The 27,656-nt window shown below is 40.9% G+C and overlaps 1 protein-coding gene across 2 annotated transcripts; it reads right to left on the reverse strand.

The window, feature by feature from the left end:
• Positions 1-1,701: 1,701 nt before the first annotated feature.
• On the reverse strand, positions 1,702-22,161 carry PANK3 (pantothenate kinase 3). 2 transcript variants are annotated; one of them, XM_068990614.1, is made up of 7 exons: positions 22,109-22,161; positions 15,674-16,026; positions 11,285-11,538; positions 9,124-9,300; positions 8,049-8,172; positions 3,199-3,324; positions 1,702-1,826 (listed from the first exon to the last, which is right to left on the reverse strand). In XM_068990614.1, the coding sequence occupies exons 1-7, from the start codon at positions 22,134-22,136 to the stop codon at positions 1,776-1,778; spliced, it is 1,113 nt and encodes a 370-aa protein (XP_068846715.1). In that variant the 5' UTR covers positions 22,137-22,161; the 3' UTR covers positions 1,702-1,775. The 2 variants fall into 2 exon arrangements, with proteins under 2 accessions (XP_068846715.1, XP_068846716.1); XM_068990615.1 differs by lacking the exon at positions 9,124-9,300.
• Positions 22,162-27,656: the final 5,495 nt, after the last annotated feature.

Consider the following 27,656-nt stretch of genomic DNA (forward strand, 5'->3'; position numbering starts at 1 on the left):
AAACTTAAAGCTATCATTTAAAAGCAAAATCTTTTGTACAAATGCCCAAATCACAAAATTCTAAAATAAACAGATAGCTTTTGGCTGAAATATCTAGTCACAAAATGGAAACATTTAAGTAGAAAATGTTTAATCATTGTAGATTTTCAAAATGACCACTGACTGAAATGAATTCAAAGTTCTAAATATTCTAAATTCTAAAAAATGACCTTCACATGCTTTCCCCTCTGAACGTTAGTATTATTCATATGTTCATGTCCACAGAGAAAGAAAAACTGAATTTTAAGTATTTGAGCACAAAACTTGAGAAATATCTTTATCAAGCAGCTCTTGAGAGTCAACTGACAATTGTTCTTTATGGAGAAAACTGTACTGTAAAAACATACTATAACACTTCTTCCTTTCTGTAAACAAGTTTTAAGCTCTTCAAAGTACATCCAGATTTTCAAAATACATCCAGATTACATCCAGATGTAATTTAAGGAAGTGAATTATTTTTTCCCAATTTCCCCAAGTCTTTCAACTACCTAAAATCATCATTAACAGTCTCAAAAAACTTCGTGGAACTATTATTGGATCTCCAAAATGTTACTGCAAAAGTAGACATCTGAAAAAATTTATAACATTATTTTAAAATGGCTTCAAAATACAGAATTCCAAGGCAAACGGATATACAAATTTTGGAACTATAATGTTTTTATTACCAGAATATACAATGATCCTTTCATAATTCTGCAATACTGCCTCAGATTCCCACAGTTTCAAAACCACTGTCCTTTAGATTTCCATAACATCCATTTAGAATAAATGATTTTGTTGCTGCTCATAAAAGAAGACAGTCTGTAGCTTTGATGCTTCAGACATAATTAAACAGAAATGGCTAACTCTGGGCCTAAGATAGATGTGGTGTAGAAAGAGCACAGAACCCTATCAATACACATAAACTACACCCCATTTGAAGCATCCTGGGACCTCAAGGAACAGGTTTTCAAGTAAGTAATTAGGCCACCAATTAAAAAAACATTTTTAAATGTACTGATAAACATGTAAATGTACTGATAATCAAAATACAAAAAATGCAGTATCCCCAATTATGTGGTGATTTCCTAGGGTTCACTCTGAACTTCCGGGTGATGTTTGACAACAGTATTTCAATTAAATCATGGCATTTGAAAGAGGTTATACTTCTGGGGGTAGATTACATAAACATGCTTTTTGGGAGAAGATATGTTTGGAAAATAATAATGAATAATTAATATTTCCTTAACATTTCTAAAATCACATAAAAACGATCATCTTTAATTGCCATTTCAATAAGTTTCCACACAGGGTATGTTACTATCCATGTATTAGTAACCAAAACACACACAGAACAAGACTTGTAACAAATATTCAGAATCAATTATTTTCATGAGTGAAACATCTCTGAGACTTTAAGATTCATATTTGAACATACAGTACTGCAATGCTGGCTACATAAAATAAATAGAAAGTCTTTTTGAGAGGAAGCTCAATCATCAGAGGCTGTATTGCATTTAAGGATTTAACACTGTCTATATACAGAAAAAAAAGCAATCCAATTAGAAATATTTCATGTTACTGGAGCTCTCTTTTTAACATGGCAACATTTAGCAGCTTACCATTCTGACATTTAAAAATCAACAGGAAGAGTGCTACTCTTTTATCCTTTGGTTCCCAGTGAAAAATAACTCAGTAATAATGCCTCTGGTTTTCAGTTCCTCTTGAATGACATTAGCAGAGATAAACCTGATACTTTAGCTGAAATTTGGCAGACCAAGAAGTGCACCGACCGCTCCAAAATATCCCTGTATAATTTAAAAACAATTATTCATGTAGTGCAGCTTTAAATTAGCATGTACTATTAACCATTATTAAAAACACATGTTTGGTATAATCTACTAAAGAACATCAATTCAGAAAGGATGGCTTCCTTGGAGTGTGAAGAAAGGTAGTGGCTACAATGCAAGGAACAAGGGGTTTTAAGCAAAGGTGTATGTTCTGTTATCCTGAAGATTTCAAGGGCATTTATGATCGTAATCAAACATCTTAACAGCTGACAGGCAGCTGGATGGATGCTTATGGGATAAAAGAACAGACAACTTATTTTTCTTAAAGCTTATTTATTGGCTGCTGCTCCACACAGCTTGTGGAATCCCAGTTCCTTGATCAGGATCAAACCCATGCCTGTAGCAATGGAAGCTCAGAAGCCTAACCACTGAACCACCAGGGAATTCCCTAACTTTCTAACAAAGGTTTATACACTTGAAGAAAAAAAAAAAAAGAAAGCTACCAATCTGTTATCAGCTATTGAAAAAAAATTTTTTCTTAAAGCCTGTATTCTCAAGACATAGACCTTTGAAACACATACACAGTGACTTCCAGATACTAAAGCTTCCTGGACTATTACTGCAATTCTGTGCTCTCCTAGCTTTTCCTAAGAAAGTTCCTTGGGCTCTGCTTGCCACTCCGACAGCACAGGGCATGCCAGGTGGACCCGCACAAGAGTGCCCGTTCTGACCTGTATAGCAAGAGTATGGCAATGACACATGGAAGCTCATGAGAGCAGAACAGATACTCAGAATCTGTATTAAGAAGATGATTAATAAAGTATCTAACTGATCAGAAACAAACTAATTCAAGGTAAGTTTACATAATTCAAAACATTTTGTGAACTGGTATTTGGTCAGGTCAGAAATTAACTGGATGTAGTGAAAGAAAAAAAAAAACCTGAAGCATGAACTCCAAAAATGTTAACAGTGGTTGAGGTTACCTCCGGAGGTAGGGGTGAGGTTGTGGTGGGAGGAATAAGGAGATTTTCATTACTAAATTATATATATATTTTACTGTTCATATTTAACATTTGTTCTCTCAGGGAGAAAAAACAAAACAATTTAACAAATCCACTAAGTACAAAAGCAGCCCCAGAATTTAATGAGCTCACAGATCTGACACTGTTCTCTCTTGGTCAGAACTGTGAGACTCTCATCCTAAAGGGATGCCTGCAGGTTTCAGTGACCCCCACCCTCTAACGCAGCTGAAGTGTGGGAACCATACACTATTCAGGTAAGTCACATTTTTATACTTTACTTTAAAAGTACCAGGCAAGGAACAATATATGAAACCTGTATACAAAAGCATGCTATTAAAATTTACAAAACTTGATTTTTCATAGCATACCTCATGCTCCAGAAATAGCGCTTTCAGCTGACCTTTTGACCAATAGTCCAGTGCATATGCCAGAAGTTTCATTGAGAGAGTATTGACACGCAAAAAGTTTCCAACAAAGACAACTCTGTTTATTTTCTAAAAGAAAAGAAGAAGGAAAATAACTTGAAAAAAGGATTATCAGGTAGATTTTACAATACAATACAGAGGAGAGCTATATTTACAAATATAAACAATTACTACCTTTTATTAGTGCCTTCTACATTCCTGGTATATGCCTTCATAATTCTGAACACTTAAATTATTTCAGAAGAAGTCACTACACTTGTCAAAATTTACAGAATGTACACTAAGAGTGAGCTCAAAAGTGAACTGTGGACTCTCAGTGAGTATCAATGCAGGTTCACCAACTGCAACAAATGTACCAAACTGGTGCTGGACACTGATAGCAGGGGAGGCTGCGCATCTGCAGGGTCAAGGCTGAATGCGAACTCTGTACTTTCCACTCGGTTTTGCTGTGAACCTAAACCTGCTCTAAAAACTAAAGCCTAATCAAAACAGAAATGCTTTAGAAAGTCTCTAGCTGAATGATATAGAGACAGACTTGTTTTTGAAAATGGCTATAAATAATACATTTAGCAAAGAAAGTAATTTGGAGAAACATTACTGATGAGATAAAAGGAGACAAACCAAAGAAAGTATTTCAGAGGTGTTTAATTTTTTAAAAAAGCTGTAAACTTGGTCAGCATGTTGCAGTTTATGGTCAGCAATGATATGAGAACTTTATCTATAGCACTGGAGATAACACTGACTGGAATACTGGCATAGCCATCCAATCCCCAGGGTTCCAGCATTCTCTGTGCCCAGCCTAACCTATCATGTCACTGTCTAAGATTCTACTCATTAATTTGGTTCCTTAGGTACCTCTAAGATTAGACAATCACTGATGGAGAAAGCAATGTTTGAATTTCCAGAACATCTGCATCTACTCTCACAGTAACATGTTGAGAGTACACATTTTTGCATACTGAATTTGTGAATAGTGTAAACTATGCCCTTAATTGGCTTCCCCAACGGCTCAATACAGTCTCTATACAGTCAGCAAAATCAAGACCGGGAGCTGACTGTGGCTCAGATCATGAGCTCCTTCTTGCCCAATTCAGACTTAAATTGAAGAAAGCAGGGAGAACCGCTAGACCATTCAGGTATGACCTACATCAAATCCCTTACGATTATACTGTGGAAGTGAGAAATAGATGTAAGGACTAGATCTGATAGACAGAGTGCCTGATGAACTATGGATGGAGGTTCATGACATTGTACAGGAGACAGGGATCAAGACCCTCCCCAAGAAAAAGAAATGCAAAACAGCAAAATGGCTGCCTGAGGAGGCCTTACAAACAGCTGTGAAAAGAAGGGAAGGGAAAAGCAAAAGACAAGAGGGAAGATACACCCATTTGAATGCAGAGTTCCAAAGAATAGCAAGGAGGTAAGAAAGCCTTCCTCAGCGATCAGTGCAAAGAACTGATCAGAGGAAAACAACAGAATAGGCAAGACTAGAGATCTCTTCAAAACAATTAGAGATACCAACGGAATATTTCATGCAAAGATGGGCTCAATAAAGGACAGAAATGGTACGGACCTAACAGAAGCAGAAGATATTAAGAGGTGGCAAGAATACACAGAACTGTACAAAAAAGATCTTTGTGACCCAGATAATCACAATGGTGTGATCACTCACTTAGAGCCAGACATCCTGGAATGTGAAGTCAAGTGGGCCTTAGGAAGCGTCTCTACTAACAAACTTAGTGGAGGGGACAGAATTCCAGTTGCACTATTTCAAATTCTAGAAGATGATGCTGTGAAAGTGCTGCACTCAATATGCCAGCAAATCTGGAAAACTCAGCAGTGGCCACAGGTCTGGAAAAGGTCAGTCTTCATTCCAATCCCAAAGAAAGGCAATGTCAAAGAATGCTCAAACTACCACACAATAGCACTCATCTCACATGCTAGTATAGCAATGCTCAAAATTCTCCAAGCCAGGCTTTAGCAATACGTGAACCGTGAACTTCCAGATGTTCAAGCTGGATTTAGAAAAGGCAAAAGAACCAGAGATCAAATTGCAAACATCTGGATCATGGAAAAAGCAAGAGAGTTCCAGAAAAATATCTATTTCTGCTTTATTGATTATGCCAAAGCCTTTGAGTATATGGATGACAATAAACTGTGGAAAATTCTGAAAGAGATGGGAATACCTGACCACCTGACCTGCTTCTTGAGACCTGTATGCAGGCCAGGAAGCAACAGTTAGAACTGGACATGGAACCACAGACTGGTTCCAAACAGGCAAAGGAGCATGTCAAGGCTGGATATTGTCACCCTGCTTATTTAACTTGTTTGCAGAGTACATCGTGAAAAATGCTGGGCTGAAGAAGCACAAGGTGGAATCAAGATGGCTGGGAGAAATATTAATCACCTCAGATATGCAGATGACACCACCCTTATGGCAGAAAGTGAAGAAGAACTAAAGAGCCTCTTGATGAAAGTTGAAAGAGGAGAGTGAAAAAGTTGGCTTAAAGCTCAACATTCAGAAAACAAAGATCATGGCATCTGGTCCCATCACTTAATGGAAAATAGATGGGGAAACAGTGTCAGACTTTATTTTGGGGGGCTCCAAAATCACTGCAGATGGTGATTGCAGCCATGAAATTAAGACACTTATTCCTTGGAAGGAGAGTTATGACCAACCTAGACAGCATATTAAAAAGCAGAGACATTACTTTGCCAACAAAGGTCTGTCTCGTCAAGGCTATGGTTTTTCCAGCGGTCATGTATGAACGTGAGAGTTGTGCTATACAGAAAGCTGAGTGCCAAAGAATTGATGTTTTTAAACTGTGATTTTGGAGAAGACTCTTAAGAGTCCCTTGAACTGCAAGGAGATCCAACTAGTCCATCCTAAAGGAGCTCAGTCCTCAGTGTTCATTAGAAGGACTGATGTTGAAGCTGAAACTCCAATACTTTGGCTACCTGATACAAAGAACTGACTCATTGGAAAAGACCCTGATGCTGGGAAAGATTGAGGGCAGGAGGAGATGGGGACAACAGAGGATGAGATGATTGGATGGCATCACCAACTCAATGGAGATGAGTTTGAATAAACTCCAGGAGTTGGTGATGGACAGGAGGTATGGTATGCCACTGTCCACAGGGTCACAAAGAATCGGACACAACTGAGCAACTGAACTGAACTCAGTGATAAAGTGGTAAATGGCTCAGTGGTAAAAGAATCTGCCTGTAATGCAAGAGATGAGGGTTTAAGCCCTGGGTCAGAAATGGCAACCCACTCCAATATTCTTGCCTGAAAATCCCATGGACAGAGGAGCCTGGTGGGCTATAGGCGATGGGGTCACAAGAGTTGGATGTAACAGAGCAACTAAACACACTATTTCATGAACCTGTGACTTGGTGTCTTGTGGTGTATGGCCTTAATTACTGTTAATTCGTCAGTGAAAATGGACCTGTAAGAGCTAATAAAAAAGGTCCCGGATTACTGTCAACCCCCCAAAGTGAAATATTTCCCAACTCTAGGTTAAAACACCTGCTAGCAGCTCCCTCAACTAACTTACTACACTGTTATAAAGAAACTTAAAAGACAGAATTCTGATTTTAAATTTAGAATAATTCAGAGGATTAATTCAAGCCTTTGCATAGTTGTCCTCTCTCCTGGAGCCTCCCTATCCCCAAAGATCTACACCCACGATTCTCTCACCTTCTTCAAATCTTTGCCTAAGAGTCACATTTTCAACAAAGGCTTCCTTTAACTACCTAATTACTTAGTAATTTGTCCCCTGCCAGTCTTCGGTCTACTCATAATTCTCTTTAACCTGTTTAATTTTCTTTCTTTTTTTTTTGCTGCACCTGGCATGTAGGATCTCAGTTCCCTGGCCAGGGATTGAAACCACACTGCCTGCAAAATCTGCCAGGAAAGTCCCTAATTTTCCCTTTTTAAAAAATAACATTTCCTACCTAATACTAAGCAATTTACTTATTTACTGTTATCACTAGAACAGCTGTAAGCTTCACAAAGTCAGGGATTTTTGTTTTCTTCACTAATTTACCTCAAGTGCCCAGAACAATACCTGGCAAATGATACTCTGCAAATATTTATTCAATGAATAAACGAAAGAGTGAACAAATGAAGAATTCCTTCATAAAGTACAATTTCCAACTCATTTACAACATATTTGATATTTACAAAAACTAAATGGGCATATACACCTACTACATGAAGACAGAATTGTACAATCTTCTTTAAATAAAAATAACCCAACTATGAGGTAACTCCAGCAGTACATGCTTTTTGTAAGAACCCACCACTCAAACGTCACGTGAAGAGCAAGCCTCAGTGCCTTCATAGCCCTGTACAATGCTGCTTGATCCATATGCAACAAGGCAGCACTGTAAAGAAGCCGAGGGCAGCAAGAAAACCTCCAAGTGCGCCACTAGTCAAACGCAACGTTAACAGGAAGAAAACAAGAAAACCCACACTTTCAATATTTAGTTGCCTCAAAATGTTTTACTGTTTAGGGGGAATCTCTGTTCTACAATTTCAAGATATTTAGGCCTTATATTTCTGAAAAGGTTGCTGGATAAATGTAAATATCTCTTTGTTCTAATTTCTGACTTGAATGATCTGCTACTTTGTTTAAATGAAGTATCACAGTTGGGTAGGTAACATATATACTGGTGTACCTTGGGATTTAATGGATTAAGAGATCTAAATCCTAGAGGCCTCCTTAAGAATCCTGCTACATGTACAGAAAACTCCAGCTCACATTTTTCACGTAATTAAAAAAATTTACCTCATTAACAGCACACATTCGTGCTATAGAACCAATGTTATTGGTGATAGTAACTAAAGTAGCTCTTGCTAGGTCTTCTTTGCTAACAGAGTCTCGCTTCTCCTTATATATCATATTCCCAAAACTGTAGAGAAATGAAAAACAAAATCAAATCTGCTGATTAACAAGCAACGTCTCATACATTTGGGAACTATAGCCTACAGGTAAGTCTACACATGTGCAAAATAAGGAATACATGTACAGTTACTTAATGACCCAATGAACTGCACACAGCAAACACTGGGAACAACCCAAACATACATCAAACTGATCGTCACACAATTGAATACCATGAAGCTATTCATAAAAAAGAGAGAGAAGGAAGGAGGGGACGCAGAAAAGGGAGAACAAAGAGGAAGATGGAGGCAGAAAAAGAAGGAGAAAGAGAGAGGAAAGGGAGCAGGCAAACAGACTAGGAGCTACTACTGTCACAGACGATACAACCACCCCTCTTATCCATGAAGGACTGGCTCCAGGACCCTCCCTGGACACCAACATCAATAGATGCTCAGGTCCCTTGTACAAAATGATGTAGTATTTCCATATAACCTATATATATACTTTACATCATCTCCATATTATGTAACACAATATAAGCACTATATAAATAGCTGCCTGGGCGCAGTAAATTCAAATTTTGCCTTTGCCACTTTCGGGACATATTTTCAATCTGAGGGTGGCTGATTGTGTAGGTACAGAACCATGGTAAGGGGACCGAACTGTATATGGTATGCTCTAAAATGCTATATAATGGTATTTTAATGTTATCTTCAAAGTTACCTTTTATAAGAGGAGGATAAGGATATGTATTTGTATTTGCAAAGAGAAACACTGGAAATATACTCAAGAATGAGTAAAAGTTTCCTACAGTACACTGAGGGAAGACTTCGTAATGTAAATTTAATTTTGAAATCACACAGATGTTCAAAACTTATAACTGAACTGGGTAAAAGGAAGGCCCCTTACAACTTCGTGATACACTGCTTTCTAAAAACTAAGTAAGCAAGCTTAATCACAGTGTAAATGTTAAACTTACCTAGATGCTACAGCCCAACCAGGCAGACCAAATCTTTCATAATCTCCCCCGTAAATATCACGGACGAGTTTGTCAGCTTGTGTGCTGTCACCTTTCGATGCCATTTCAAGAGCCTCTTCAAAACTTTCACAGCCAGTCAACAAGCTACATAAACCCAGAAAGGTACCCCCTCCAAGGCTAAAGAAAACAAACAAAATGTGGTAAGTTGCGTTTACACACTGTATTCTTTCACCAATGTAAAAGGATGGAGCACTCACTTATTCAATTAAACACATGAATAGAAAACATTTACTAAACCTAAGAAAAATGCAAAGCAAAACCAAACTTATCAGATCAAAGAGTAAACCAAAGGAAAAAAATCCTGTTGTGGAAACGACAAGATATGGACACCTTCTGTGTCTCATGTCTTCACCTGGTGCCGCACACTGTAACTGCTGAAAATGCACGTCTCTGTGTGCATGAAAAAGGAGCGTTTAAAAAAAGGTTAGCACCACACAAATTAAGAGGAAAATTGTAACTCTAAGTCAATACACAAACATTTATATGACTCTGAAATGAATACAATGAGATCATTTAAAGACAGAAATTAACTTGGTTCTAATACTCTTTGAATATGCTCATAAAATGAAATCACATTTCTCTAATCCTTAAAATAAAAACCTTTGCTCCTTTAATCTCAGCTCAATTTCTAACAGGTTGTACTCCTGAATCACTGTTGGAATCTAGTTAACAGACTGAATTTCTATCTTTTTGAATTGACTTAAGTAGGTAATACTTCCCTGTAATTCTCTGACATAGAGTTACAGTGGAGATAGATTTTCAGTCACCATAGAAATAGAATACTAATTAAATTTAAGTACCATTCAAATAGGTGTACTATATTGCTGAAAGTTTTCCTGGGGACTTCCCTGGCAGTCCAGTGGGTATGACTCTGTGCTGCCAAAGCAGGGGCCGTGGGTTTGTTTCCTGGTCTAGGAGCTAAGATTTCACGTTATACTGAGGCCAAAAAATAAAGTATTCTCCACTCCCACACCCTCACTGCCATAAAACAACCTAATTTAAGAATCCTAAAATCTATCTTCCTCAAGTTTCCTTAAAAGCTGATAAAGTACATACTAGAATCATAAGGTAAATTTAAAAATCTCATTTCACATCTGTATTTCAGGTATTACAGAAAAGAAAGTGAAAGTTGCTCAGTCATGTTCGACTCTGTGACCCTGTGGACTGTAGCCTGCCAGGATCCTCTGTCCATGGAATTCTCCAAGAAAGAATACTGAAGTGGGTAGCCGTTCCCTTCTCTAGGGGATTTTCCCAACCCAGGGACTGAACTGGTTCTTCCAAATTGCACTGCAGGCGGATTCTTTACTATCTGAGCCACCAGGTAAGAGCTCATGTTAAATTCATCCTATTGAATTAATTACAAGGCTGCTAAATACTTCAACTTAAAAAAAGAGAAACAACTATTCTTTTTGGCTACACTGGGTCTTTGCTGCTGCGTGGGCAACACCACAGCGGGGACAGCGGGGTCTACTCTCCAGCTGCGGTGCACAGGCTCCTCACTGTGGTGGCTGCTCTTGATGCAGAGCATGGGCTCTGGTGCGCGGGCTTCAGTAACTGCGGCTCCCAAGCTCTAGAGCACAGGGTCAATAACGTGGTGCAGGGGCTTAGGTGCTCAGCAGTATGTGCGATTTCCCCAGATCAGGGATCAAGCCCATGGTTCCTGCATTAGCAGCTGGATTCTTTACCACTGAGCCACCAGGGAAACCCCAAACACTTTAACTATGAATCAAATAAGCATGTGGTAAAACTTAGGCTTAAATATATCTATATAAAAATGAGACAAATGTTTTGGAAAATAAAAGTATTATTGGAATCATTCCAGATAAAAATTCACGCTTCATTATGGAAATTTTAATGACAACTGACACTAACCAAATGCAAACATTTCATGATTTTAGTTTAAGTCTACACACATGCCTTATAAAACAGCACTATCTGCAACACTGTAGCACTTACTTACGTATCTACATTTCTAGCTACTGCACAATACACTTTTTCTGATGAAGCTACCATATGTATAGATAGATAGACAGAGACAGATTTCACAGTTTCTAAGAATAAAACAATATGAATGCTGCTCTAAGAACAAAAATGCTACCACCTTGTTCCGGTTACTCGTTTATAGTTGTCTTTGGAATGGACTGCTAAAATACTGACTCCCGAACCAATGTTCACTACCAGGAGCGGATAGGGATCATCCAGGTTAAAAGGCATCTTTTGGCACCTCTCAGGTTCTGAGGCATTAGCAAAATAATAGCACTCTGCTTGTCCATTGAAACTGACAGAATCTATATACAGCAAGCCCTTCACAAGGCAGTCAAGTTCATCCAGTTTGTGCAGGTGGAGGTTTCCAATCTGTAAACAAACCCCAAAAGAAGTTTTATAAAGTGAACAAAGGATAGCACTCAAAATACTTAACTATATAATTTTCATGTACTTCACAGAACTTCAAAACCAGCTACAACCCCAGCGTTTTTATTTGTTTTCTTTTCGAAGAGATTTTGAAGCCCCAAAATCTCTCAGGGGCTTCATTTAGTCCAGTCGTTCTCAGGCGTGGTATACTTCTAGAGGCATTCTGGAAATCTGTCGGGACATTTTAGTTTTCACCAAGATGGGGAGGAGGGAAGAATCAAACTAACATTTAGTGGGCAGGGACTTGGGTGGGGTACCAGATATCTGGAGTGGGCGGACAGTTGTGCAAAACAAAGAATTAACCCTTTTTCTGCATTATCTTTGAACATTCTGACATGTTTTTGTTTAGACAGTAGTAGGAAAATGTTTTTGATAACCTGAGCCTATGTAAACCAGTGTTTTATCTATCTATGTGTGTAAATACATGGTATTTTTTACACCGTTTTAAATACATCCTAAATTTGCAAGGAATGCAACCGTCATATAAACTAAGAAGCGTTGCACTTTTGTTTGGAACTTTATCTTGGGTTGTCTAGCATCTTGGAGAGTATATCCCAATAGCAACACCACTTACATATTTGATTCTCCAATAAAACATGCTGTATCCATCTAGCATGTGTGGCTTTAGAAATTAAGATCTATGTACAGGCATAAGTGGGTGCTCAGTTGCTCAGTCCTGTCCGACTCTTTGTAATGGCAAGGACTACAGCCCACCAGCTTCCTCTATCCAGGGGATCTTCCAGGTGAGAATACTGGAGTGGGTTGCCATTACCTTCTCCAAGGGATCTTCCCAAACCAGGGATCAAACCTGTGTCTTCTGCGTCTCCTGCACTGGCAGGATTCTCTACCACTGAGCCACCTGGAAAGCCCGAATCTATGTCCACACAAGCATCTAAATCTAACTACTTCATTATGCCCTCTCGTGTGACCCTACCAGAGAATCTACCTACTTCTACTTACCAACATACAAAATTAATCAGTTATACCTTAATTTCCTATCTCTATATTATAGTTTTGGTACTAATGTGAAATTATTAAATTCACTTTTGATTAGTAAAGAGTAGATTATATTTGTTATAGAAGATCTCAGCTTTGATAATGCTTTCCCATTCTTTAAGGACTTATCAGGTATCACTCCTGAGGATACTTATCAGGTATCCTCCTTGAGTTTCCATGGCATCTCTTTTCATAGCAATAGTATTAATTATGATGCACTGTACTTCTATTTGTAATTCACTTAACCATGTGGTCCAGAAAACTGAACTCTTTGACAGCCTAGTCTGTGTCTTATTCCTAGCTGAGTTCTCAGTGTCTAGCACAATAACCTAACAAATACTAGATGCTCAAATAATAGCTTAGTAAATGACTGAACACCAACAAAAACAAATATTATAAAACCTCATCACTAGAAAATACTAATATTTCTTTTAAGAAAAATTAGAACTCTGTAATTTGGATACCAGTATTTCCAATGGCTTGACAAGAGGTGGCTTCAAGGACACTCCTTTTGGCAAGAATACTGGCAACCATTAAGTATCACACATCCAAACAAACTGGTTTCAAATTCATGAAATTTATGGTCAGATTACTCAATAAACTGAATACAAATCAGTACTACTCATAAAAATTTTTAGTAAAAATGTATAGACTTTTAAGCTCCCCCAAACTACAAGGTATTCACTTCTGTGAGCCACATAAGTGATCACTTATGCTCTATTAATAGATTTTTCTTACATGAATTTGAGAAATTCACAGGCGTATTTAAATGGTCTTCTTTTACTTTTCACTTCCATACACTGGAGAAGGAAATGGCAACCCACTCCAGTGTTCTTGCCTGGAGAATCCCAGGGACGGCGGAACCTGGTGGGCTGCCGTCTATGGGGTAGCATAGAGTCGGACACAACTGAAGCGACTTAGCAGCAGCAGCAGTATGCATATTTTCAAGAAAAACAAATTTCAGTAAATCTAAGTATCAACTTTTTAATCTTTGTTCTAATGGGAAGGACTGGAAGTTTGGCAAACCACTAGCACAGAAATCAATGCTTGCATAATCCTCTTGCCACATCCAAATGACACCACCCCACCCCCCAACTTCAAGACTGGAATGTAGTGGGGTTGATGATATAAAACACAAGAAAAAAAGGGGTAACAGGAACTTCATTCAGGTGCCTATTAATCAAAACATACAGACTTCAGTTGGAGTCTGGGAAGATGGGTGTCTTTAGGAGAGATGACTAGATTAATACTCAAAAAACCATGCAAACACAGAATAATAATATGAAAATATTTCAAGCTCCATTTATATCTGGCTTTGCACACTACCAAATTCACTGGAGTCTATGTCTACTGTAACTTTGTAGCAGTTCCTAAGCTTACCAGATTTTACCAAATATTATGTATAACAGGCCCAAATCTGGCCTGTATGAAGGTTTTAAATGCTCCAATCAAAAGTCATGTAGATGAATGGATAAATAAGTTGTACATATTTACAATGGAATATTACTCAGCCACAAAAAGGAACGAATTTGATCAGCACAAGCTGGAATCAAGATTGCCAGGAGAAATATCAATAACCTCAGATATGCAGATGACACCACCCTTATGGCAGAAGGTGAAGAGGAACTAAAGAGCCTCTTGATGAAAGTGAAAGAGGAGAGTGAAAAAGTTGGCTTAAAGCTCAACACTCAGAAAATGAAGATCATGGCATCTGGTCCCATCACTTCCTGGGAAACAGTGGCTAACTTTATTTTTCTGGGCTCCAAAATCACTGCAGATGGTGACTACAGCCATGAAATTAAAAGACGCTTACTCCTTGGAAGGAAAGTTATGACCAACCTAAACAGCATATTGAAAAGCTGACACATTACTTTGTCAACAAAGGTCCACCTAGTCAAGGCTATGGTTTTTCCAGTGGTCATGTAAGGATGTGAGTTGGACTATCAAGAAAGCTGAGCGCTGAAGAATTGATGCTTTTGAACTGTGGTGTTGGAGAAGACTCTTGAAAGTCCCTTGGACTGCAAGGAGATCCAACCAGTCCATTCTAAAGGAGATGAGTCCTGGGTGTTCGTTGTAAGGACTGATGTTGAAGCTGAAACTCTAATACTTTGGCCACTTGATGTGAAGAGCTGACTCACTGGAGAAGACCCTGATGCTGGGAAAGATTGAGGGCAGGAGGAGAAGGGGATGAGAGAGGAGGATATGGTTGGATGGCATCACCGACTCAATGGACATGGAAGTTGGTGATGGACAGGGAGGCCTGGCGTGCTGCAGTTCATGGGGTCGCAAAGAGTTGGACACGACTGAGCAACTGAACTGAACTGAGTGAGGCAGATTAACCTAGAGCCTGTTTTACAGAGTGAACTAAGTCAAAAAGAGAAAGACAAATATCATGTACTAATGCATATATATGGAATCGAGAAAAATGGTACTGATGTATCTATCTGCAGGGTAGCTATACAGACACAGATAGAGAACAGACTTGTGTACACAGCTGGGGAAGGAGAGGGTGGGAAAAACTGAGCGAGCTCCAGTGAAACATGTGCACTGTGCGTGTGCTGTCGCGTCTGACTCTTTGCAGCTCTATGGACCACAGGCTGCCAGGTTCCTGTCCCTGGGATTTTCCAGGCAAGAATACTAGAGTGGGTTGCCATTTCCTACTCCAGGGGATCTTCCCAACCCAGGGATCGAACCCGTGTCTCTTGTGTCACCTCCACCGGAAGGTGGATTCTTTACCATGCCAATGTGAAATAGACAGACAGTGGGAATTTGCTGTACGACACACGGAGCTCAACCTGGTGCTCTGTGACAACCTAGAGGGCTGGGAGGGAGGCTCAAGAGGGAGTGGACATATGTATACCTATGGGTAATCCATGCTAATGTATGGCAAAAACCAACACAACATTGTAAAGCAAATATCCTAACAAAAAAAAAAAAAAAAAAAGGCAAGTCAAGAATATCTATTTCCTCTGTATCAGCACAGAGAACCAGTCCAAGGAACATACCAGACAGAAACCAAGCCTCATATTTTAAAAACTGAAGAGAGCGGGTATCAATTTTTGCCTCTGAGTGAAATACCTACTGTGCGAAAATCTTTTTCAAACTTGTAAGCACCACCTCCTGTAGCACATAGCACCGTGTGTAATGTTGAGAAGTTTTTATCTCTTCCCATTTGGATAAAAGTAGGCAGGTCCTGGGTTGGAAATCTGATAAAGTGCAAGTTCCCTCTCCGGCCAAAAAGTGTTAAATCTTTCAGTTCCAGGTGTACATCCCGAATACCAGTGGATCCATACGCTACATTAGAAGTCAAATATTTCCGGATACTTTTTAAGCTCTCAACTTCTTCTTGTTCTTCCTCTGCTGTGATATCAATAGGTTCAAAATATGATAGCTTTACCAGAGTTCCCCCGATGTCCATGCCAAACCACGGGAAAGCTGTGGATAAAAAATAAAAATATATATCTTGATTTTGGAAATACAAATTAGGAACTAGTTAATTAGCCAGAAACTTTATTGACTGTGAACCATCCACTCAGTCAACTTATGAGGTAAGACACATCTTCCATGTACAACTCACCATTTTCCCTTCAAAGTATTACTCTGCGCTTTTTCTAAAAACCCTGAAACCTAGGGTTCCTGGATCCCAAGGACCATTTAATTCTTGCTCCGTGACACCTAGAGGGGTGGGAGAGAGGCTCAAGAGGGAGTGGACATATGTATACCTATGGATAATCCATGCTGATGTATGGCAAAAACCATACATCACACACCTGTCACAGGTAGGCATCTCTTTTCATTTATTATATACTTATCATGTGCTCCAGGAGATTAAGACAAAAAATAGGACCAATTTTGTCTTACTACAGTAATATGTCATCACCTTTTGAAAATGTTTCTAAAAAGATTTTAATGTAATAAAATTGGTCTAGAATCATGTCAAGTAACCTAAGAGCAAAGAACCTTTTTTCTTTGCTCATTAAACTTAAAATAGGCTTCTTTAAGGGCCTCTGGTTAATGAAAATTAGCTGTTGATAACGTTGAAGGTAAACCTACCTGGAGACAGGCACACGTGGGTAGGTAGCATCGTCTGGACTTGGGACTTGGTACTCTTACTAACTGGGCTGTATGTATGACACTGGAAAAACCATCAACCTGTCAAAACCTTAGTTTCCTTAAGGTCTCTTTGTCTTCTCTGGGATCTTAATCAGTATGACAGTGAATGAAAACTAATTTCATAGTTAAGATACATAGATTACAAAATGCCTAACAGCAGGTATTTAACAGTTCATTATGTATAGGTTCTCAAGGATAAGTAGTTCCCTCTAAAATTCTACTTTGTTTCTTAAGCATTCATATTTGCTTGATATGAGTGTACCATTAGAAACTGGGAACATCAATTCAATGAGAAAGGGTTCTATACATTTCTCTATACAGGCACTATGCTTTTGTCACCTATAGATTTGTATAAACAACTCAGATGCTGAAGAAACTAAATTTTCTCAGTTTTGTCAGGTGGCTAGCAATGGAGGCCATCTTAAATAAGTAAAAAAAAATAGAGTCAGCTCTTAAAGGAGGGGTAACTGGAGACGCTATAATGCAGAGCATGACGTTTTAGTAACCGTAACATACAAACTAGAACATGATAGCTCCCTGCTTTTCTGCACAGAGATCCCTTCAGTTCAGCAGAGTTCTAGAATTTATTTCCTTTTGCCAGAGAAGCAATCACCATTCAAAAAGTATGGAGGAGGCAATCAGAATGCAGAAAATTTATGATCCACTCCTTTCATTCTAGTAAGTGATCTAATTGCCAGTGCCATTAAAGCAAATATTTAAGCTGGTTACTCTTGTCACTAACCAAAGTGAGAGGGAGAATGGCCACGGAATTAAACTTTATTTACTTGCAAAAAAACTACAAAGTTAAGTACAACCACAGGCCTACTGATAGTTCCAAGAGGTAAAGAAACCAGGCAAATCTCTCTATCAATAGCTTTGCTGCTTCTAGCCTAGGGACAGGTTAAAAGTAGGTTACAGTGCAAAAGCATCCTACTTGCTACATATAGCCTAAGCATTTCTCATTCTTTCGGGAATAAAACTCTCCACTGTCAAGGTGGGAAAAAAAAAGAACCAAAATACACGATCTATAAATATAAATAACTCCTCTGATGATGGCAAACATCACCTTCTCCAGTCTTTGAGCATTTCCTAGAATCTCTCAAGATCTGTTTATGTGACCCTCCAAAAAACAGGAGTTTCTACTCTATTTCTGACCTAAGCCCAAGAGAACTGCTCTATCAGTCCCCCTCGTAACTAACAAAAATATCCAGAACCACCTTAAGCAGAGTGCTACCTACCAGGCAGATTATGTATGCTGAAGAAGAAAACTGAATGTCTTTTCAGATAAATAAAGAGAAGATATTCTAGCCACAAGGGCAGACTGTTTATTTCCAACACGCTGTGCAGGAGTTTCCTAGTGGCCTACTGGTTAGGACCAGCTTTCACTGCCTTGGCCAGGGTTCAATTCCTGGTTGGGGAACCAAGCAAAGCAAAAAGCTGCTTGGTGTGGCCAAAACTAACTAAATAAAGTTTGGTCTTTCGTTAAGCGTCGGTAAGGGTAGGGGAGAAGCATTAAAGAGCTATTTAATTGCGACTGGCCACATGCAGATTTTAGCCCAAAGGGATACTATGCCAAACTAGATTTAATTGTTCTTTAGCAGAAAGAGAAGGCAAAAGCTGAAAATGTTCAAAACATTAGTGGATTATTTTAAGGAACAAAATTCTAAACTGGATACGTGCACTAGTAAATTCCAGACATGGCTCAAGTTCTTGAATAAAAGGCATTTCACTCTTCCCAAGAATCATTCCAAATAAAAGTGCTGTTTTAAAACAGACTAAGAAAATAAACCATTTTCACAGCTTCAGTATTATAATTCCTCAGATAATCTTCAAAAGATATCCCCCGTTTTGATAAATTACTTAAATCTCAAGAGATATCAGAAACTATCACCTTCAACTGCACCTTACCATCTATTTGAAGTAATTCTTCCTAAGTAGTGACTCAGTTTATAAATAGGCCAAATTACACAGAAGCAAACAGTACACATATGCTACATACTTCCCTCTGGTCTTGACAGAACCTTCAGGTATCTGACTGCTTGGATCAGCAAAGCATGCATACAAACCTACACTGCACCACATTATAATATGTATATAAACGGGGGGGGGGGGGGGCCACGCAGGGAGGACGTACTGTACTGGGTCTTCACTGCGGGCTGTGGGCTTAGTTGTCCTGCAGCAGGTGGGCTCTTAAGTTCCCCAACCAGGACAGAACCTGGGCCCACTACAGTGAAAGCCCAGAATCTTAACCACTGGACAGCTTGGGAATTCCTTTATATATGAAACTTTTATTATCACCTTGTTAATCATGGTGCATGCCACACAGGTAACCAAAACAAAGGCTGACCCCTAACTTAGAAAGTCATGTGAGCTGAGACACAGAGGACCACCACTGCTGAGATGTTTATTACCTATGATTTAAGTAAAGAGCACAAGTAAAGGTAAAGCAAATATTGTCACCGTTTTGGTTTTAGCAAAAGATTTTCATTAATGTTTCACTTCATCCTTCCCCTGGAGTTAAATTAATACACAATTTCAAATGCTCATCCTTTAGTTATACAATCTAGAGGATGAATTCCTTTTCTTCTTTTCTGCTTAAATACATGCATGTGGTTTATAAGCTGGTATATTATTAGTGATGTATCAAAAAAACCCCAACGTTTTCTAACACTTATCTAACTGTTAAGAAAGTGTGCTACACCAAAGTCACTTGCTTAACTGGTATGAGACACACACTATGCGTTATTAGTGCCCCTCTAAGGAGTAAACGCAGCGCATGGACACAGTGCCTTACATCCCAGGTGCTCACTAAAGTTATAATCAAAGAAAGAAGCCCTACACAAGAACTCAAAAACAAAACAAAATAAATATTTCTTTAGCTAACCTGAGTGGTTTGAAACATCAGAAATACTGTCCAGGGATTTCCCTGGCAGTCCAGTGCCTAAGACTCGGAGCTCCCAATGCAGGGGGCAAGGGTTCCATCTCTGGTCTGGGAACTAAGACCCCACATGCTGCGCAGCTTGGGCCAAAAAACAAAGAAAAGAAATGATACTTTCCAGATATATATATATATGTATGTATGTATTTATCCACAACAGTTCATAGTTGAAATACTTTCTTTGCCACCGCACAAAAACAAGATGTTCTTTATTTTTATTGTAAAGAACTGAGCAGACAGTAAAGTCATCTTCCGCATATTAGAAACTGGAAATGTTATTTCAGGCTTCTAAATCATATTAACTGACTTTTTCAGCATAATTAGTGGTCTCACAATGTACCACAACGTAGTAAGAAGTAAATTACTTCTAAAAAACTAGGTGACTTATGGTTGCCAGGGAAGAGGGAGAGGGATTCCTAGGGAGTTTGGGATGGACACATACACACTGCTATATTTAAAATGGATAACCAACAAGGATCTACTGTATAGGGCATGGAATTCTGCTCAATGTTATGCGGAAGCCTAGATGGGAGGTGGGTTTGGGGCAGAATGGCTGAGCTGCTCTGCTGTACACCAGAAACTATCACAACTTTGTCAGTGGGTTATACCCCACTACAAAAAGTTAAAAAATAAAATTTAAAAAAAAAAACACATAAAAATAGGTATTAGTCCTCAACTTGTTTATTTTATAAACCCTAAATTATCATCTTTGCTAAATATGAAACACCTTTGACAGAGATGGTATCCACACCTGATTACAAGTTTGCCCAATCTAAGTAATCAAACCGTTGTTGTGGCAAAAATACCACAGGGTCAGAATATATGCTTGTCATGGTTAAACCCACTTTCCTAAATGGAAATTCTAAAACAAGCTGAGAAAACCTATGTGTTGAAGGAAGATGTCCAACTGTTCTACTTTACAGTATCTGTTTAAGATTCATTTGATTTAGCAAATGTTAAATTAGAAGTGTTTCTATATTACTGTCATTAAAGCCTTCACATCACTATTTTATACACTGATGAAGGAGAACTCTTTATCTACCATTCTTTTAAAAAAATCATTGTTTAAAAACTGTTTTAGGGGACTTCCCTGGTGGCTCAGTGGCTAAGACTCTGCACTCACACAATGCAGCAGGCCAGGTTCAACCCCTGGTTGGGAAACTTGAGACCCAGCTGCAATTAAAGACCCAGAACAGCCAAATAAACATTTAAAAAAAAACAAACGTGTTTTAGTTGGCAGAAACTACCAGATCAGAAAGGTTTGTGCTTCCTTAAGTATGCAGACTATGCCCTACAGGTGCAAAAAAAGAAAAAAAAAAAAAAAAAAAAAACCGCAGGACTATGAGTCAGGAGCCCGAGGGCATCCAACCTCATTTATCATATAGTAGGTCGATGTAGCCTCGGAAAAGTTACTCCGGTGCCCTGTAAGTTCAATTTCCTCAGCATTAAATTAAAACTAAATTATCTCACATTTAAATGACAATAAGCAGGTTTCAGAGTGCTTTGGAATGTTGACTCTCCACGGAGGTTTTCAAAAACCGGAGGGGCGGTAAAAGGCAAGATCGTGCTCCGTTTTTACAGCAAGAGATTTCCTAGAACTGTTAGGAGAATCACATGACACTGTAAAATGGCAAAATTCCAATACAATTCTAAGACAGAAGAATGCATCTCGTATTCTTAGTGGCCCTGAAGAATGGATTTCAAGTATGACAATCGCTGAGTGATTAAATAAGGCATTTATAGAAGTTTTAAATAGTCTAAAAATAAAACGAAGCAAATAAAAGCGACCTACTCTTTAAATATGGGGGAAAAAAATTTTAAGTACATGCTCTATAGTCTTAAAAAATCTCTGAGTAGTCACCAAAACATTCTTAGAGGTCTGCTCTGAGTGGCGGGAATACTGGTAGTTTTGCTCTTTTAACAACCATGAACTATTTGTCATTCTAAATAAAAGCACACTACGGTAATCACCCACCGGTAGGTTACACGCACGTGTGTTTAAAAGCTCTAATTATAACAACAGTGACAACTCCCGGGAACCGTGGATTTCAAAGGACACAAGCAAAAAAACTCAGAGATTAAAAAAAAAAAAAAAGTTATAAATGTCCCCGCGCAATTTGACAGCCGTGACCACCAGTTTGCAGCTTTACTTCAGAGGAAGCTGGGAGCGCCGACTGGTAGCTCTAATCTTGCCTGCCAAACCCCGAAACAAGAATTCCCGCTTGCACCTCCCAGATCTCAGGAGGAAGTGCGAGAAAAGGCCAGGGGGGCGGCAAGCTCTCGCCAGCTGAGCTTAGGGGGATGGGAAGAGAGCCTGGAACCGGGTGCTGAAAACATCCCTCCGCCCCCATCCCGCGCGCGGTGCCGGCGGGAGCAACCCGTTTCGAAGCAGGCCGCCCGGCCAAGGGCTTTCCAGACGCGGCCTGACGTGCTCTCCCAACCCGACGAACCCAAACCCCATCTTACAGGGTTTCTTGGCATCCTTGATCTTCATGGCGTCTGCCTGAGGGGCGAGGGGTAGCCTCTGGTCCGGCGCGCGGAGGGCAGTAGCTGCGACTCCAGAGACGGCTCTGGGCCGCGCGGGGAGGCCGGGCCGGTTCCTCCCCTCGGGCCGGGCTGGGCGGGCCAAGGGCGGGGCGGCGGCGCCTAAAGCTAGGCCCGGCCCAAGGGGCGGCCCCCCACCCCCGCGAGGGGCGGCCGGGACCGAGCAAGCAGGGGCAGGCCGCCGGCCTCGCCGATCCGGGGCCCTGCCGCCGCTCCAAACAAAAGGCCCCGGTCCTCTGAGCCGCCGCCGCCGCCGCCGCCGCCGCACCGAGAACCAGCCCGCCCAGGCCAACTCCCACGTGATGCGAGCCCCCACCTCTCTCTGCTCTTCGCCCGGCTGCTGGGGATTGTAGTTTCCCGTGTGGCGAGGGCCCACTCTCAGGCTACAGTCCTGCAGATGTACTACAGAACCCAGGATGCATCGCGGGCCCTCTTCCGAGGCCCCTGCGCTTCCGGAGGTGGCCTCAGAGTGGTCCCAGAGGGAAGGGGCGGGGCTTTAATCACGCCAGCGACGAGGCAACCAATGGAGACTGATGTGGGCGGGCTTCGGAAGTCCGACTCGCCAGCCTCGCCCGGCAGTGGATAGAGGAGGAGAAGGAACTCTTTGCTCGTGCTGTCATGGCAGTCCTGCAAGTTGCAGATTTCCCCTGGAGGCAGAAAATGCGGTCAGTGTGCCAGAGAAAACGCTATAAGTACAGGGCTCTGGAGTCGCTCTTTAAAAATGCCGGTGAATACATTTGTAAATTAAAGTCATTCACGAAGAAATCCGCTGGCTTAATAGACACTTCGAATGCTGGAGTTGGGATGATGATGATAGTAATAGTAATGGCCTTAACATTAATAAGTCCCATTTACATCAGTAACCATTCTACCAACAGTCATGCGCACTCTGCTAAGCACTTTTGGGGAATTATTTTAATTCAGTATCTTTGTGAAGTGTGTGCAATTATTTATCACTCATTTTGAAGAAGAGACGGGATCTGAGAAGTTGTCACTTGCGGAGAAGGCGCCCTTTGCTGTGGTTCCATGTCCCCTCAGCTCCTTTCTTCCAAAGGGAAGACTAACTCCCAGAGAAAAAAGGGCCCTTGTTTGCACTCCTTCCCCTGTGCCTTCTAGGTTCTGAGTCCTCTGGAATGGGGGGGGACAGCTTGGGGAGGAAGGTCTTCTCCTGGCCTCCCCTCCCCCAATTAGCTGATCAGGAATTTAGTGACTGTGGCAGTAACTGGTTTGAGAGTTGGCAATGGAGGACTGAGCCTTACTGCACCTTCTTTGTGGAGGTTATGACAAGGATTGTGAATAAGACCTGGAGGGACACAAACCATCATTTAGGGAGCACATACGAAGAGCTAGCACTTTACAAGTTTCTTTTCTTACTTAAATTTTAACTTAAGTTTAATCCTTATCACCCTTTGAAATACAATGATTAAAAATTCAAACTTGTTCACTTCTTGGTTCTACAAATTGATTATAAATTTGGGCAAATTACTTCATCTCTTCGATTCTCATTGGGAATGCTGCTGCTAAGCTGCTAAGTCACTTCAGTTGTGTCCGACCCTGTGCGACCCCATAGACGGCAGCCCACCAGGCTCCCCCGTCCCTGGGATTCTCCAGGCAAGAACACTGAAGTGGGTTGCCATTTCCTTCTCCAGTGCATGAAAGTGAAAAGTGAAATTGAAGTCGCTCAGCCGTGTCCGACTCTTAGCGACCCCATGGACGGCAGCCCACCAGGCTCCTCCGTCCATGGGATTTTCCAGGCAAGAGTACTGGAGTGGGGTGCCACGTTCAAACTTGTTCACTTCTTGGTTCTACAAATTGATTATAAATTTGGGCAAATTACTTCATCTCTTCGATTCTCATTGGGAATAATGAGGACTGAGATGGAAGAACGCATTAAAATGCTTTCCTCATTATCTGTCCAATAGGAAGTGATCAGCAAAGGATGACTGTGTTTTTATTGCCATCATTATGCTTATTGTAAAGATAAAGGAGAAAGGTTAAATATCTAGACTCTTTGTCCAAGGCGATTACTTAGAATTGGATTCCAGGTCTGATTGGTGCTTTGCACTTCCTTATTTTTTGTTATTTTGATCCCTGTTTCCACGTTTATTATTTAGAAATTTATTTTTATGTGTATTTTTAGTAGATACATTTTCTGAGCTCTCAGATATGTAACCTGGTAACTTAGAACCTTGAGTAGTAGACTTTAACCTCCCCCACCCCCTATCACATACACACACCCCTGAGGTTACCCCATTCTATACAGAATTCTCTTATGCTTGAGTAGTCCTGTTTTCCCATTTTTTTTTTTTAAGTGAGAGCTGTGATTTCTGGTTTGACATGGTTCCAAGGAGTGTTCACTATCTAATATGATTCACTGTCTGCTTAAGTCTAGTGTGCATACTCTGTTGTCTACCAACAGACATCTTTCCTTGGTTTGTGCCTTATTTGGCGGCATCAGCTTGGAAGTCTTTGCCTTGTGATAGGCTGCCGATGGACCAGAAGGAAAGCGAGCTGGAAATAAGAGTCATAGGAATTTGGATACAGGCTTTTGCTAGTTTCTGTGGCCATACATGGATGGCTTAGTTTAATTTAGCTTTAACATTAGACTTATATTTGTGATGTCACGTGTGAGAAAAACACTGACTTTCAAATATGAGTAGAATTCTAGTCTTAGATCAGCCTTGGAATTTCTGTATGACCCTGGGAAAGTCCTTTCTCCTCTCTGGGTTCAAGTTACTCATCAGTAAAATGAAACAATTGTTTGAGATTTCTTCCATCTCTGAATTAAAGTTCATTAACATATGCCCTTTTTTTAGGAGTTATAGGAGATGAGTTCCACTACGTTTTTCTTTTAGGTTTTCTCCAGTGTTAATGAAACTGACGGGTCATGTCGCTTCAATTTCTGGCCAGAGTCTTCTGCAGCCACTTCGGCTGTCGGCCCCAATCCCCCCCTCCGGCTGTTGGGTTCCCTGCATTTTCTCTTTTCCCTAGCATGTCCTCAGCACCCATCCTGGCAGAGTAAGTGCAGGAGCTGTGAGGAAAATCTAAAGGGTCCAAGAGAAGTTCTTTTTTTTTTTTTTTTAATATTTGTTTATTTAATTTGGCTGTGCTGGGTCTTTGTTGCTGTGCGCGGGCTCTCTGTAGTTGTGGCGAGCAGGGGCTACTCTCTACCTGTGTTTCACAGGCTTCTCCTTGTGGTGGCTTCTCCTGTTGCAGAGCACACGCTGTAGCGCTCATGGGTTTCAGTAGTTGTGGCTCCTGGGCTCCAGAGCCTGGGCTCAGTAACTGTGGGACAAGGGCTCAGTTGCCCTGCAGCACGTAGGATATTCCCAGACCAGGGATTGAACCGGTGTCTGCTACATTACAAGGCGGATTCTTAACCACTGGACCACCAGGGAAGCCCCCAAGAGAAGTTCTTGACCTGAGCACTTCCTGTCTCAATATGTATTGTCTCCCGAAAACAATCCACCCCATGATGCAGCGTGATAGAGGAGACCTGACACACCCTCATCCTGCTTTAATGAGTGTGTCTCCATGGAGACAGGTGGTAGGTGGTACTAGTGATGATTATGGGGTCTCCTGGTATGAAGAAAACACACACACACACACAAATGCACACACATTCTAGCTTCAAAGCCCAGTCCAAGCTTGTAACAATGGATTCTGTCTCTAATTAGATGGTTAAGAACAAGCTCCAGTCAGTCCTTGAATCTACAGAATCAAACCAGCGTCTCACCATGCGGAGCGTCATTTGTGTGAGCGTCATCGGCATCACCATAATCACCATCATGATAGTGGAAACAGTTCTGTCCAACAAATATTAGTTGAGTTTTGACTATGTTCTGAATACTGCAGTACATGCTGGCTGAGGGGGTGGTAAGAGAGAGAGAAACAATAAGTTAAATCAGTAAACAGGAATATGCTGTGATAAGTGATGTGAAGGAAATAACCAGGATGATGTGCTGGAGGGTGCCTGGGGTTGCAGGAGAATACTTTGGATGGTCAGAGAAGGCTTCTCTGAGGAGATGGCATATGAGCTGAGATTCCTGTAAATTGCTCGGGAGGACAGAGTTGTGGATGCTACTGAAGGTAGTTTTGGTTGGAGAGACAGAAGCAGAATGTGGGGAGTAGAGAGCAAAAAGTAAAGTGATCAGAAGTGGAGTTGGAGACGTGGGTCTGCTGGACCTTGAGGACCACTGGAGGATTTTAAGCAGGGGAGTGACATGACCTATGATTATAGAAGGCTACTCTGGCTGCTTTGTGAAAAATGGGTGGATTGGAGACGTGCCATGACTTGTAAAGACTGATCACCTCAAGTTTCTCCACTACATCCCCTGGCCCTACATGGAATCAGTTACCAAGTCTGTAGTGGAGTGGGGAGCTCCCAGAGCGCTCTGGGAGCTGTGGGGGCGGATGAGCTTGAATCAGTGTGGCGGCAGCAACGAGGGAGAGAAGTGCTCCAATCAAGAACTTCATTTAACCATTGCTTATGGAGCTCCTACAATATGCCAGGCACAGTTCTAGCGGTGAGGGATACAGTGAAGATCAGGACAAAGCCCCCACTGTCCTGGAGCTTATGCTCTACTGGGGGACATAGACAGTAAACAAGGAGGCTGCTATATAGTAGTAAGTTCGAGAATGTAACTTTGAAAGTATATTTAAATAGTATGGATCTTCCCTGCTAACTCAGCTTGTAAAGAATCCACCTGCAATGTAGGAGACTCTGGTTTGATCCCTGGGTCAGGAAAATCTGCTGAAGAAGGGATAAGCCAACCCACTCCAGTACTCTTGGGCTTCTCTGGTGGCTCAGATGGTAAAGAATCCGCCTGGAATGTGGGAGACCTGGATTCGACCCCTGGTTTGGGAAGATACCTTGGAGAAAGAGATGGCTACCCACTCCAGGATTCTGGCCTGGAGAAATCCGTGGACTGTGTAGAGCTGGACGTGACTGAGTGACTTTCACTTTAGATAGTGTAGACGCTATGAAGATGCTAATGCAGCGTGAGGGATCGAGAATGATGGGCTGTTTGAGACAGAGTGGTAGCTGAGGATAAATTAGATGAAGTGGATGGGGAGAAGGAAAAGGGAGGCTTGAAGGGTAAGTTTTAGGGTTTGGGCTTGAGCTCTGGAGTGTATGGTAGTGTCACTTGCAAAGAAAGGGGTCATGAGGAGTAATTGGATGAAAAATTAGGAGTTCTGCCTTGGCCTTATTGATCCTCCAGGATCATCCTCTTCTCAGATGGGAGATGTAATGCAGGCTTTGTCATAGGTGTCAACTTGTTTCAGTAGTTGATTGGTTGCATTTTAGAGGCTTCCCCAGCTAGGGTGTCACATACTCCTGCCCTGCCCAGGGACAGGTCCTCCTGGGTGTTTCCTTGTGGGAACAGGGAAGTGCCTTTCTCTGGAGCTCTGCTCAGCCTGCTGATCCCCACCCCCTGGCTCATTAACCTCAACAAGTTCAGATAGGAGC

The sequence above is a fragment of the Capricornis sumatraensis genome, chromosome 18, assembly GCF_032405125.1.
Source record: "Capricornis sumatraensis isolate serow.1 chromosome 18, serow.2, whole genome shotgun sequence".
Classification (NCBI taxonomy): Eukaryota; Metazoa; Chordata; class Mammalia; order Artiodactyla; family Bovidae; genus Capricornis; species Capricornis sumatraensis.

What these genes read in the sequence shown, in the direction of transcription:
- PANK3 (XM_068990614.1), bottom strand. Translation starts at nt 22,136, where the DNA reads ATGAAGATCAAGGATGCCAAGAAACCCT. An exon ending in TTGAAAAAGATTTTCGCACA is followed by an intron (nt 11,539 to 15,673) that starts GTAGGTATTTCA and finishes GTTTGTTTACAG; the next exon opens with ATTGGAAACCTCCACCTGCA. An exon ending in GAATGTGTGCTGTTAATGAG is followed by an intron (nt 3,325 to 8,048) that starts GTAAATTTTTTT and finishes CTTTTCTTTTAG; the next exon opens with AAAATAAACAGAGTTGTCTT.